Below are 15,440 nucleotides of genomic sequence, written 5' to 3'. Positions count from 1 at the left end.
TACCTGGTTCTTCACATACTATACACAGCTGAGGAAGTAATGCTAACTGATAACTACTGCTACTTATATTCCTAACCATCCATAAGGCAAATGATAACACCTCTTTTTTTAAATCAGGATTTATAGCAGAGGTTTATGACCATGTTCAAGAATATGCATATTGTTTTGAGATATAAATCCTGATCCAGGAGGCAGTACTAAAAATGCTTAAATAAATACAACCTTGTTATCTTTAAAGAGGGATGTTAAGAATAGTATTCTAGTAGAGAGCAGCAATCATTATTTTTTTCTTGATGTAAGCTGCCCAGAATCATCAAAGTTAAGTGGCCTTTAAATTTAGTAAATGAATGCCAGAAAGAAAATTAAACCGCCCATTCCAATCCTTTTAATTTCAGTTCCAATTTTTAATTATTAATTCTTTCATTCGATTTTGGCGCCACCCAATTCTGAACCGACTCCAGCTCTGCAATCTTGTTTATACTCTCCCCTCAAAATATTGAGTCCGTCGGATTTATTTCCAAGTAAGTTTGGTGTAGCAGTTCATTTTTTTTTTTTTGGACAAAATTAAATTCGCCGATTCAAAGGAGTTTCCCCAGGAACGCTGCAACATCGAAACGCTGACATTTAAAGGGGGGGGGGCGGTGACCCAGTAAATAGGAACCACTTCTCCGAGGATAGAGGAGTCATCGATTAACGGCAACCTCTCTTGTTAAGTCCTTCTTGTTCTTCCTTTAAACCTCTCGGAGTTGCAAGAGTCATAAATCTACCTAAATCGCTATTTGTAACATTCCCTCCCCGGCCGCCTCGGCGGTTTCCATGACAACGAGATTCCTTTCCCACCCTACGTTCCATTCAAGTTCAGGCCGCAGCTCAGCCTCCCTCCCCACGTGACCAGGTCCCCGGCTTCAGCCGCCGCTTCCGGGTGGGTGTGGGCTTTACTCTCGTCCGGCCCTGAGGCGTTGAAAGGGAAGGGGGGGAGGGAGGAGGAAAGAAGGAGGTTCCCCCCAACATGGCGGCGCGCAGAGCGGGTGGCGGCAACGGTAACACGACCGGGAGTAGCGCTTGAACCCGAGCTGAAAGAGACGCCATGGAAAGCGAGGAAGAACAGCACATGACCACGCTGCTTTGCATGGGGTTCTCGGATGCAGCCGCCATCCGAAGGGCCCTCCGCTTGGCCAAGAACGACATCAACGAGGCCGTGGCGCTGCTCACCAACGAGCGGCCCGGTCTGCACTATGAGCCCATGGACAGCGGCGGCGGCGAGAACAGCGGACCGGGAGGCCCTCAGCAAAGCGGCGGCTCGCGCGGCGGAGGGGACGGCGACAGCAGCGGCGGCGGCGGCGGCGGTGGTGGTGGTGGGAACGGCGGGGGCGGCACCACCGGCTTCGACCCACCCCCTGCCTACCATGAGGTGGTGGAAAACGAGGTAAAGAAGAGGTCGCTGGGGGAGTGGGGCTAACGGGGAGCCTGCCGGGGACCCTGTGGGATCTATGCCGGAATGATTCGGTGACAGGCGTCCAGGCACGGCCCTCCCGCCGCGGTGTTCCAGGTGTTGACACAGCGGCCACTCGGTTTTTACCGCTTTTTCTCTCTCGCAGGGCTGGAAAACGAGGCATTTATATACGGCATTGCTCGGGAATCCCTTCTTGAGAGTCCTAAGTTTTTCAATCAGAATAGACCTGGAAGGGACCTTGGAGGTCGTCTAGTCCAACCCCCCGCCGCTCAAGCCGGAGACTTGAGCGTTTCATTTCAGATAGGTGGCTGCCCCCAGTCTTTTCTTAAAAACCTCTTTTTCTCCCTGAGCCCCCCCCCCCTTGTTTGTTTGCTTTTCCCGCCCGGCCATTCGTAAGATACAAAAAGATTTCAATTTTGAGATGTTTTTGAATACCACAAAAGGGCGGGAGGGAAGCTTATTTCCCCCAATTCCTGACGACTCCATTTCCCCAAACGCAACTAAGCGGCCTGTCAGAGGACTGAAGGGAAATATTAAACCGCTTGCTTGATTGCTAGTCTTGTGCAGGTTGTCCTTGTTTGGCACGGAAGCCTCGTAGCCTCAAGCTTAGGAAAAGAGGCTTCCGTGCAAAGTCCTGTTTGGGCTGTAATAGTGAAAGTTGATGAGTTGTGACTTCTCTTTGTCACCGGGTCGGTGCAGATTGAAACGTAGTTTTGGGTTTGTTTGTTTTTAAAGAAGTAGTTGGTATTGTATGTTGTTTTTCTTTGCTGTTGTTTAACCAAGGCACTTTCCTCCAATCCTACACCTGTTAGTAATTTCAATGGCTTTGTTTCTATGCTGTAGTAATTTTTATTACACTGTTGTTGTTGTTGTTGTTGTTTTTAAAGTTGCTGGATTTTTGTGTTACAAATGGGACAGAAGGAGCAGAAGGAATTGCAGACCTGCATGGTATTGGGCTCATAAAAAACCTGAATTATTATGGTCTGTGAGAAAAATATTATGGCACCTGCAATTGTAGGTTAATACCAGCAAAACTGCCAAAAATGAGTTTGTGAGCTTTCAGATTTGTTTCTGAAAGAACCTCAGGTAGTATAAAAATGTGGATGTGAGGAAGAAACCTGAAGGCCCTCGTATCTTTAAGTTATATGTGACCAAGAAACATGTTTATAAATTTGTGAATTAGCTTTTGATAAATACTGTAAAAACCTAGAATCTTAGAACAGCAAAAACAAAAATGTACTATTTAGACTGATGTCATATTTTTTCATTCTTTTTTGCCTAACTATAATTATTGGAATTTTGTTTAGAAAAAAAACAGATTCTCTCTTGTTTTCAGAAATATATGATCAGTCATTACTGCTTTGTCCTAAGGTATGATGCCTTCAGGACTTACTAACCTACTGTCTCATTTAGTTTACAGTCTCCACCTTCTCAATGACTCATCATCCAAAAAATACCACTTGGTCCTCTTGGGCATAGTTTTGTGGCAAAAAGTTCAGATGAATCTGGATTTTTACATTACAGTTGCAAATTATTACAATCATTACGTGAGGTGACCACGTGATTGTCTCACTTAACAGCCTGCATCTCTGCTCTCTCCAATGTGGTGGTTAAGCAAAGCACAGGATGCCCAAGTCCTGCAACGACTGGGATGGTGTGATGGGGGGAGTTGGGGGGGGATCGATAATGTACTTGTAATCAGTTGTAAGGGCAAATTACTGTGGGGTGCTGCAGTGACTGTAAATTTGAAGCTGAACTGCAAGTAATTTTTGGGATTGGTCCATTGTAACTTTGGCCACTAAGCAACTTACGTTAAGGACTACATGCAGTCTTCCCCCCACAAACAGTAGAACATAAAATAGTATTTTTAATCAGGGCAATCTGGTCTACCCAAATATGGGACTCAGCTATTGCTTCTGCTTTCCATACCCACTCCTGGTTTAGTGAAGGGGAAAAAGTTGTGATATGTCACATGCCAACTACTTGATGATGTCAATTTGACACCCCTGTTCTAGTCAATAAAAGGGTAAATACCTTTCTTACATGTCTTTGCAGCTTCCATCTATCTTGTATAACACTCCCTATTTATCAAACATATCTGTTCCAATGAATGATGAATCTGTGAAAACTTGTTAAGTAAAATTTGATGAATAGTGCATCAGTTTATTAATGTACATTTTTTGCATCTCCCTCAACATAAGTATATACACTTATCTTTTTTTTCCATTTCCAGTCTTGTTCCTTTTTGCTCAAAGTTATTGGCTCTTTGGCTATTTTTCCTGTTTAAGCAGATCAATGAGGATTGCCCTTTCTTATCCTTTCCAATGTTTCATATGACTATTGTCTGACATATCTTACATTCCAGTGAGTTCCTAAATATACAGTGTTGTGAGAAATGTTGTGAACTCTAGAATTTTGTATAACTTGCAATACTACAACTGAATATGCGATCTGAACTTTTTACTAACAAAGAGAGTCTGGTTAAATAAAAAACACACAAAACTCATGTGTTTATTGATCTCATTGAGCCAACAATATCTACCATCTTTATTAGAAAAGGATACAAAATTTTGAATTTAGTAATTGAAAAATTGCTTCAACTCAAGTTAATCTTTGCCTGTCTTTCATATACTGGCTGGATGGCAATTGGGACTGCCAGAATTGCCATCATAATTTGATGCAGTCACATGATATTGGACCTTTCAACTGCATTCTTAGTGACGGAGTTCTTGGTCCCAATTGCCATTATTAAATGAGGACTATTTGTAATAAATTCTATTTGTAAATAAATAATAAAATCACATTAATACAATGTGCTGAACCTCCTGGCCCAAATACTTGAGGAACCAGCCAGGGCTTCAGAGCTTTATGAAAAGCCAACAGAGACAGGGCCGTTCAGAGCTCTGGGTGGCTTGTGTTCTCCAATGTAGCCACTGTAACAGAGAAGCCTCCTGGATCCAACAAAATGATGTCATTTAGGGGAGGGGACCTGGAGCATGTCCTCTCTGCTAGATCTGGTGAATGAGCAAAAACAATGGGAGAAAGGTGGTTCCCTCAAGTTGCCTGGCCTTTTGCCACATAGGGGTTTATGGGTAACAACCAGCAAATTAAATTGTACCTAACAGCCTACTAGGAAGCCAGTGCAGCTCATGGAGCAGTGGTGTTACAGGAATCTAACAATGCCAAAAACTTCCCATGCCACTGCATTCTGGACCAGCTACAACTTCCAAATGCTCTTTAAGAGCAACCCCTAGAGAGCACATTACAGTAATCGAAACAAAAGGTGAGTAATTCATGAATTAACACAAACAAGGGCTCCAGTTCAGAAATGAGCTGTGAGTTCAGGAGAACTCCAAATTTTACACCAATTTTGACTGGGACCTTATGCCAACAGCTAACCAGTGTTTTCGTGTAGATGTTAAATATCAGTACTGAACTGGAACTGGCCCTGAAGAAGGAAAAGAAAATCACTGTAATTTGGTGCCTTCCAATCCCCTAGATCAGGCCAGAGGGATAACATGATCCAAGGCCACTGAGAGATCATGGAGGTCTAGGATGGATACATTAACTCCATCCCAAGTCCACCAGAGTAATCCACAAACATAATCGATGCCATCTCAGTGCTATAAATCCTGAACCTTTCTAAAATCAATTGATTGATTGTATTCCATGTGTTTTTATCTCCCACAACTAGATAGTTATTTGACACATGGCAAACAAGGCTAGGGAGGCTATAAAGTCCCGGCAGCCAACGTTTTCTAATCCATTTGTTGCACCGGTATACCACAAGAGGACAAACTAACTTCACACCAACTGGCCTGCAGTGTTCTCAATGGAAGTTGGCTCATCTGGTACTTTCCTCGGCCAATTGTGTCCAGGCAAATCTGGCAGTAGTTCTAGCTCCCCACACAGAATGCAGCCAGCAGTTTCCCACCACCAAAATGGCGGTACCTATCTACTTGCAAACAATGCTTTCAAACTGCTAGGTGGGCAGTAGTTAGGGACAAGAGACAGGAGCTCACCCTTTCCTGCAGAGCTGGATTTGAACAACCAAAGTACTGACAATTGCTCAGCACATTCAGCGTCATTAAGCCTCTGCACCACCACATACCCTACTAGATATGTCTATCCCGACTAAAAAGGGACCACATAATCTTTTTTTGAGACCCTCTGGAACTATAAGACAGCAATCTTCCCTAAAAAGGAAAGGTTGGAGCCCTAGGAAAAATTATCTAGATCTATTGAATCAAGTAATGGACTCTTAAGGATATATAATTCTAAATTAGCAGTGGTTATATAATTCTAAACTTCCATATTACCACTGTATTGTCTGACTGTAAATGTTTCTGTTACTCTTCCGCCAAATGATTTCAGTGTAGTTTTTCCTACATTTTACCATATTGGCCTCTATTCTATGGTTGTTTTTAAATTGATCTACCTTATAGTAATTTTTCCTGTGATTTCTCTGATCATGTTAAAAACATGCTTACTTAAACTTTGCTGATAGCTTTGATCAAAATATCTTCTTTTTTTGCTTGTCAGTGAAAATCTGTGTTTGGTGATAGTAAGCGTTTCTTGTTGCCCAAGAGACTCTTAACTTTTGCCTTGATTCATTTCATTTATTTATTCGCTAACATGGTAGCTTGTTCTGAAATCCTTGGGGATATTTTGCTCTTTGAAATTTTGTAGTGTGTGTGTTTCAGCGCTCACAATGTCTCTTACCATTTCCCATAGCTCCTTGGGTTTCAAATAACTGTAATTTCCTTACAATGCTTTTGTCTTCCGATTTGTATATCTTCCAGCTCAAATCTTTCTGCTAAATTTACTCTCTTTAGCTTTCGAAGCCTAATTCACTGCAAATAAACTGAACATTGCTGGTACCTGGAAGCATGCTGTCTCATTTGATTGCAGCCCCCCCATTTGCTCTTTCCTGTTATGTAATCAGTTTGTTCAAATGTCCCTTGTAGTGATGTCCAAGTGCAGAGTCTGTCACTTGAAGCAGGTGTAAGTAATAAAATAATTTTCTTTGAAAAATTTTGTTACCTGAATCCTGTATAATTTGGTTTGCCTAGTGTAATTTTTCCAGTTATTTTAATTCCTCTGTTCTAATCACCTAGTACATGTTACAAATATTACATGTATCTCGTCTTGTAGTTTGTCATAGAATATTTAAGTATCTCCATCAATGCATTTGTGGTTCTGATATTAACTGGATGGCCGCTGGTTTTGATAGTTATGATCCTGTTTACTGGGCATAAATGAGCATATATTTAACAAGGTTAGTTTTGAATATCCTTGCTACTCCATTTCTTCATATGGTCAGACACTGAATAGCGCAATGTAATCATCTGACCCCACCCAAGTTTATTTCTTCCTAAAATATCAATTTTAAATTCTTTAATTTCTATTTGTCAGGTTCAAGTCTTGAGTAAGAGATTCCACCTTGCAATTGTTAGGACCTTTGTAAAATTAGGCCTTTTATCGGTATTGACACCATCAATGAGATTTTTGTTTGTAATTTTGGTTTGACCATATTGTCACTTCTAGTTATTACTTTTACTCATTACTGCACTTTCATTCACCACATCACTCTTACTGTAACTTTCACTACTGTCACTACTTTTACATATCAAAGTTTGATGTTATTTTCTTATAACTAGTTGTGGCCACAAATGTTTTGCAGATTTTTACCTTGTATACCAGTTACCTCTCCTGGAATGAAAGGCATATCACTTATTATTTGGTCACCTGGATTGGACTATTGTGCAGTGTGGGTCTGCCCTTGTAAAGCATATATAAGTTGCAACAGATCCAGAATGCAATGATTTGTAGTGATGGATGCATTTCAAGAGAGTTACCCACATTACATCTTTACTCTGAGAGTTACACTGGTTGCTGTTGTATTTTATTTAGCAACTATTCTTCAGATAACAGCCATTTCATTGCAAACAATGTTGTTTTTCTCAAGGAGCTCCCAATTATTTAGAAGTAATTAGAGACATTCCAAATTAAAACTTCTTACAAAAATGATTATTGCTATAATAGCCTATATAAAGATGATATATACATTGTATTTAATAGGACAATGCATGCTTCAAAAATGAATTGAGCAAGTGTGTCAAAATTCATATGAGTGCAGCACTTCTCTGCTCTTTATTAAAGCAGTCCACCTTTATTCAGGCTTTTCTTTATAATGTATAAGACTTTTTTCAGGCTTGCACAGACTCCTTTAATGAAAACTGAAGAGATGCTTTGGTTGTATGAAGTCTAATACTTTTAATGAATCACTTTCAAAGTGCATGTAACCCTAGATTTGATTATGAGAAACATTTCAGTAGCACCTTGTCTGTTATGTAAAAAATTAAGCACAATAGAAATATACTCTGCTTTTAGCCATTATCATAGATCAAGGGTCTTCATACTTGGCAAGTTTAAGACTTGTGGACTTCAACTCCCAGAATTCCTGAGCTAACATGACTAGATAAGAAATTCTGGGAATTGAAGTCCATAAGTCTTAAAGCTGTCAAGTTTGAAGACCCCTGTCTTAAATCAAGCTGAATATACAGAAACCTAGAGCAAGACCTGCTTTAATTGAGGCACTAATTGACACTAGAAATAACACTTCCCTCCCCAATATATTTTGAAGAAAAACAAGCAAGAGTTTAGATTGTTGCTGCATCTTAAGATGTTCTGTCCTTATCTGTGCTTCCCACATTGCCCTGTGGGTACTTTTGGAGGCAATTACAATGTGTTCTTCCTTACTACTGAAGTGCAATACGAATATTGTATTACTTAATACCTCCTCTGTCATTTCCTTGTTATGTTTTCCTAGTTTTCTGCTCTATACTTCTTGATGTGTATTTTAGAAACAGGAACCATTAGCAAAAAGTATAACAGTTATGAATGACACAGTGACCTGACACTGGGAAAGAAAACCTATGACTAGCAGTCACAGGTTTTGAAACTTGTCCGAGTACACAGTGATTTTAAATAGCCCGTTCAGTGAGTAGCCAATGTGCAATGAGTCGTCCCCCCCACCTTTTTGGGAGGGGGTGTCTTTTTCAGATATTGGAGATTTCATTGCAGTTTTATTGCTCTATTGTTAAACCCATATTTGACACTACTTTGTACAGGTAGTCCTCAACTTCAAACCACAACTGCGACCAGAATGTCTATTGGTAAACAAGGCAGTTGTTAAGCGAGTTGCACCCAATTTTATAACATTTTTTGCCATGGTTAAGTATATCATTGCAGTTGTTAAGTGAGTCACATGGTTCTTAAGTGAATCTGGCTTCCCTCCTTGAGTTTACTTGTTTGAAATCAACTGGGAAAGTCACAAATAGTCTCAATTGAGCAAAAGTAAAAAAATAAAGATATTGCGTTTGGGGAGGAGATCTATTGAATTCCAGTAGAAAAAAGTTTTAAGATTTTTCTAGTTATTTAAATATTTTGGAAATAATTTGTAGTCCTCAACTTACAACCACAATTGAGCTCAATATTTCTGTTGTTAAGTGAAACATTTGTTCTGTGAATTTTGCCCCATTTTACGACCTTTCTTGCCACAATTGTCAAATGAATCACGAATTATTAAGTTAGTAACGTGGTTATTAAGTGAGTCTGACTTTCCCATTGCTTGTCAGAAGGTGGCAAAAGGTGATCATGTAGCCCTGGGACACTGTAATTGTCATAAATATGAACCAGTTATAAAGCATGTGAATTTTGATCACATTACAGTGGAGATGCTGCAACAGTTATAAGTATGAGAAAAGTCTTAAGTTGCTTTTTTCAGGGCTGTTGTAACTTTGAACGGTCACTAAATAAACTGGTGTAAGTCAGGGACTACATCTAATGAATAAGTTGGACAGCAGAAAAAAGAAGTGGAAAAAATATGCAATTCCCATAGGATACATTAGTTTGTAACGAATTGTTGCTATCCTTGATGTCTGTAATTCCTATATCTGCACCTGATACAGAAATGGGCATCCTTTATGTAATCAGAATAGAGAGTCTGCCTTTACTTCTCCAGTGTGGAATTTAAGGATCAATTTTGTATTTGTAGCAGTTCCTAATTATAAATGCCTTTAATACTTTGATCTTCATTTTGAGACTATCAATAAGATCTGTGGCTAGAAAACCTGGCTTGATGGTTGGATTCCTCTGCTTCTTTACTCATACATTGCTTTATACATCTTATGCCAAGCAGTTTTAACTTCAACTCCCAGCATGGATTAAGAGAGATATAGCCCAATGTGTATGGAAGGGCATTCTATTAAACTGGAAGAGGGAAAAGCTCACATGGCTTTTGAGTTAAACTTAGTGAAGATCTTCTCTAATTTTAACTTTGTGTTTTATATGAATGATTTATAAATTAATTGAAGCTCTGTAGCAGCAACTTTTTACTACAGAGCTTTAAATGCTTGTTAAAGGTTACATAATAAATTAAGTCAACCCTTCTTTCAGTTTATTCTTTATTGGAAAAATGAATTACACCGATTATTTACAATATATTTTAATTATGATCTGTGTACTTAATTTTCCAGCAAATAAAGTTTAAGATATTATTGTATACTAAGTTCACTTAGGCTGGATTTGTTTATCTTATTTGTGCCAACATGCAGCTACATTAAAGAGTCTTGCTTCTGGACAGAAATAATATATTTTGCTTCTTTCTACTTTAGTGTTGCTTTCCTTTTCTGCTTGCTTTTTTCTCCCAGCTTGAATACTTTACTTGTATTTTTAGTATATAATATCTATCAAAAAGGTATGTGAAGGGACGACATGCAATATAAATGGCATATATAGTATATATTATAGAAAGATACAAGTGTAACTCACAGGTTACTGTAGAATATATTAAAGTTTTGACTGGTTTAGCATCTGTAAAACCTCTGTCTTTAGCGGGAAATGTCAGGAAAGTTGTAAAAATACTGGTGGTTCTCACTTAAGGACCATTTGTATAGTAACCCTTCAAATTTATTTATATGAAAGTTTACAATTACAAAGATTAAAAAACTAATATATAAAGAATAAGCAGGTTAAAAGATAGAAAGTGCAAAAAGTTAAAAAAATGAAAGAAAAAATAAGAATATACTAAAGAAAAAGTAAAATATATAAAGTGACTTCCACCTTCATCAGTAACTTATTACTTTCTTTGAAAATACAATAAAAAAATCTCTTCTTCCAATAACTTATTTCTTATGTACAAATAAATTCTTAAAATTTCCCATCATTCAGCCCAGGCAGAAAAAGTCAATTTAAGTGTCCTCAGAAATAACATATATTATAACATAAACCTTCGTTTGTCTTCCCTTTACTTTTGGCAAAGTAACTTATTACTTTCTCTGAAAACACAAGTATCTTCTTCTCCTCATATTTCATCTTTTATCTATAAACAGATCTTTAGAGTCCTCAAAGGCAAATGGATGCAATTCAGGCAACTGGATCATTATGATGTTGCAGCTTTCCTCAGTTACGTGTTTGCCATTTGTGATCTTCATTGCTGGCTTCCCACAGAGTCAACAGAAAGCTGCCAAGAGGTCACAAACAGCAACCATGTGATATGACGCTTGATGACACTGCAAGATTCACTTAACAGTGGCAACCAGAAATGTTGGAACTGTCGCCACTAAGCAGCACATCATTTGACAGCACACTTGATGACTGTGTCACTAAGCAATGGAAATTCCAGTCCCAATTGCCATTACTAACCAAGAGCAATTTATATCCCTTAAAAGGCCATTATAGTAACTGCTCGATTATCCATCCTTGCTTACTGTACAAGCAAAATTAGATACAGTAGGAGAAATTGCATGATAAGGAGACCTGATGAAAAGAGTATCTCTGAATGGATAATCCTTTTTGCCTTTTTTTTAGCAAAACTGTTTGACTGTACATTGGCTCCTGATAAGCATGATCATCTGGTTTCATAAATTATCAGTGTAACAATTATATGTTACTTTTATATGTGTTCTTTTTAAGTATTCTGAATTAATTGAATTAATGTTGCCCATATTCTCTTTAAGGTTTGTTTTGTTTTTATACTTTTGAGGGAAAAATATGTATAGAAACTGTTTGTAATTTCTAACATATATGAATATAATTGTTTTTTAAAAAACAGTATGGTTCATCTGTACTACAGTGTACGCAGATACTAGATTCAATAATAGTTCTCCCAATTTGGGGTGCCTTTTGATTTTCTTGCTACGTATAGAAATAGCAAGTTGACAGAGCAAGTGAATTCAGGTTTCTACTTATAATGAAAACTTTGCAGTAATTAGTAAATCAATTTTTTAAGTTCAGAATTGGCATGTTGCTATTTATATCTTCTGTTAGCTATAACTCACATATAGCTTTTGTTCTCATCAGAAAAATGATGAAAATGGGAACTGCTCTGGAGAAGGTATAGAGTTTCCTACAACAAATCTTTATGAATTGGAGAGCAGAGTATTAACAGATCACTGGTCCATACCATATAAGCGGGAAGAGTCTCTTGGCAAATGTTTAATTGCATCAACATATCTTGTAAGGCTAGGTAAGCTACCATTTTCTTTTTTTAAAAAAGTCTTAAAATACTTCATTTTCTACTAATACTAATAAAAATAATATTCAATTGCTGTATTGCTGGTAAAAAATAAACCTTTAGTATTTTAAAATCACAGTTAATTTTCTTTGTTCCTTTTTCCTTTTTTTCTACTTTGGGGTATTTTAATTCTTGTTAAAACACGTTTTTATATCTTTTTTCCCTTCTGTTAACATTTCTTTAACATGCATACATACGCATGTATACTAAATAATACAAAAGAGACTAATAATAAGTAGTCATGTTAAGATCAAAGTGCTTTATGTAACATATGTGTGTTTTAATGTTTTTTAAGTTATACTAAACTTGGAATGAAAATGCCAAATTTATGCTTGCAATATTGACATACTAAATTGTAATTAATATGGTAGAATACTTTTCTGTTTTCCCCAATACTTTTCTTGTCTTCCCAATAATAGAATGTTAATAATATTTAATCACATTATGTAAACATCTCTGTTGAAACAATGCAATCTATCATGTTTTATAACAACATAATAAAAAAGAAAGAAAACACAAAAACACTTTGACTATTTGTGTTCCATTTATGTGTTATTATAATTTTATGTTTTTTTTATCTTTTTAACATGGAAACTTTTTAATTATAAAGTAATTTAGTCTGTAATACAGCTAGATTTTCTTTTATTTAACTAATAGTAATTTTTCACCTAAACATGCTTGAAATATAATTGCAGACTACAATATGTGACATAAACACTGGCTAGCGAGAATGGATGCATATTTTGCACTCCTTTGTAAATATACAGAGGTAATGATTTTGTGCTGGTTGGAAAGATAAAAAATGCAGCATTGGTTATCAATGGATTTTGCTGGGGTTTTTTAATTATGAAAGACAAATTCTCAAATTATGAAGTAGCTAAACCATTTCCTAGTTATGTGAGCATGATATATAGAAAGGGAGTCAAACAGATGCAGTGGGCCAATTCATATATGTTTATATATAAACTTCATAAAGTTGGTGTGATGATAAACATACATACAAGATGTAGTTGAAGAAATGTACTGGATAGTCAAACATAATGTGGATATATCTGCCTTTTTTTGCTTAGAATAAATCAGAGAATGAACTCTCTAGGCAGAAGTTAGAATCCTGTTGTGCTAAAATTGACTAATCAACCACCTGTTGTACTTTAGTAGCTCCACCTGCTAATGGATAGACCTAGCAGGTATGAAGCAGCATATTTGCCATTTAGCCCATCCTTCTGGCATAGACTGTGACATGGTACATGCAAATAAGTATTCCCCTTCAACACAGCTTTATCTATCTGTTATTGACTATGTTCACATAACAATAAATCTGCATTTTTGAGAACAGATAGAAGACTATACAGGTGGGATCTGATTTTATAAGCAGTGGAAATCATTGAACCTGGAGATGTGTGCTGAGTTGCCACTTAAGAATACAGTAGTTCTTGTGGATGCTGAGTGACCATATTTTGTTTAAAAATAGGACTACTGTAGTTGTGTTCAGCTTCTAAACCCAAGTTCTGTACCCCTGCAAGTTAACATGTACTGGTATATAGTAACTACTGGATGATATATGACATTGCAGAACTCAAATTTCAAAGAACAATTTTACTTATTTGTATGTATATGACAGCATGGTGAATACTGAATACTGTAAGTAGTTTGTTCAGAAAATACTTTAATATTTTTCTAAATTGGAGGAATGGGGGAAGTAATGCCAATAGGCAAATGTGCAACTGGATGTAAAATAGTAGTGGATAGGGGATACATTTTAAAGTTATTCCAAAGATTAGTCTTTAACCCTTTTTTAACAGCATTTTTTCTCTATCTCTTTTCCCTTTCTTTGCCCAATTCTTCCTCTTGGTTCATCAACCAATCAATCAGAATAGAGCTGGAAGTGACTTTGGAGGTCTTCTGGTCCAATCCCCTGCTCAAGCAGGAGACCCTATACCAGGGGTAGGGAAACTTGGCTCTTTTATCACTTATGGACTTCAACTCCCAGAATTCCTGAGTGAGCCATAAAAAGTTCCCCATCCCTGGCCTGCTGGTTTTTCAGTTGTAGGGGAAATCAATTTTTGACTTGAATGGGACTGTTTAATGTACAAATGCAGGAATATGTCCTACCTTTGTATATGTCCTACCTTTGTGTCCTACATTTGTATATTAAACAGTCCCATTCAAGTCAAAAATTGATTTCCCCCACAATTGAAAAACTAGTAGGCCAGGGATGGGGAAATTTTTATGGCTCACTCAGGAATTCTGGGAGTTGAAGTCCATAAGTGATAAAAGAGCCAAGTTTCCCTATCCCTGCCCTATACCATTTCAGATAGGTGGCTGTCCAGTCTTTTCTTAAAAACCTCCAATGGTGAAACACCTACAACTTCTGAAGGCAAGCTGTCCCACTGATTAGGACTTTTCCATTGTCCTCACTCTTAGGAAGTTTCTCCTTAATTCCAGGTTGCTTCTCCCCTTGATTAGTTTCCACCCATTGTTTCTTGTCTTGCCTTCTGGTGCTTTGGAAAATGACACCCTCCTTTTTTCCTCAGATACTGGAATACTCCTATCATGTCACTCCAGTCTTTTTCTCTAGACTGGCCATATCCAATTCTTGCATCAGTTCTTCATTTTAATAAAAACCCTAACTTTTTCCAAAGTCTAAACCTCTCCATTTCTCTTTTTACTTTACATCTTTCTCTCCTCCCCCTTCCTCCGCCCCCCCCCCCATGAGACAAATATTTGTACGTCTGAATAATATCAATTTCTGAGTGTGGTGTGTATATGAGGGAGAGAGAATGTTTTTTGTAAATGAGATAGGGAATTATTTATAAGTGGATAGTTAATTTTGCAAACATAACATTCACTTATTTTTTGTCATGTAAATAGGCAGATGTTGCTATCTGTAAACATGTAATGATATATGCACACATATATTGGGAGGTGCAGAACTCTGCAGAAGAAACTGGGCATGCACTGGGTTCTGGGTGTTTGTTGTTTTTTTTCTATTTAAATTTAGGTACCAGTAAATATAATCATTGTCTTATGGTATATCATTATCTAAACTTTTTTCTCTTTTGGTAAATATGGTATATCATTATCTTGGGATTTAACTATAAAATAAAATACATAAATTATCTCAGTGATTCAGAATTTCAAATGTTTTGATCTGGGTTCTCTTTCAAATCTCTTCGTTATTCCACCTTATTTTCTGTTTCAGTGCTTTGAAATTGAAATGAATGAACTGAGCAACAATTTACATTCATTCAGATTTGGAATATTTCTGCAGCAACTCAACTGGCACCAAATATATTAAATTTTTAAAATAATCATTAGCACTCTGCTATGTTCTAGAAACATACCATATTTATTTCATCCATATTTCTTTATTAAAGTATAACTTTTTAGTTATTTTTTATTCTCATA

At 37.2% G+C, this 15,440-nt stretch overlaps 1 protein-coding gene across 2 annotated transcripts in view; it reads left to right on the top strand.

Moving 5' to 3' along the window:
• The first annotated feature begins 968 nt into the window (after positions 1 to 968).
• USP24 (ubiquitin specific peptidase 24) overlaps positions 969 to 15,440 on the top strand; it is an 81,644-nt gene continuing 67,172 nt past the window's right edge. For both annotated transcript variants that reach the window (XM_026707154.2, XM_026707155.2), the window contains exons 1-2: positions 969 to 1,426; positions 11,819 to 11,984. In XM_026707154.2, the coding sequence (XP_026562939.2) occupies positions 1,088 to 1,426; positions 11,819 to 11,984 (505 nt within the window). In that variant the 5' untranslated portion in view covers positions 969 to 1,087. The remainder of the gene's footprint in view (positions 1,427 to 11,818; positions 11,985 to 15,440) is intronic.

The sequence above is a fragment of the Pseudonaja textilis genome, chromosome 3 (genome assembly GCF_049901715.1).
Source record: "Pseudonaja textilis isolate UNSWEBS1 chromosome 3, rPseTex1.2, whole genome shotgun sequence".
In the NCBI taxonomy this organism is placed as follows: Eukaryota; Metazoa; Chordata; class Lepidosauria; order Squamata; family Elapidae; genus Pseudonaja; species Pseudonaja textilis.
The sequence above is the reverse complement of the archived record's forward strand: the minus strand, read 5'-3'. Positions and strand labels throughout refer to the sequence as shown.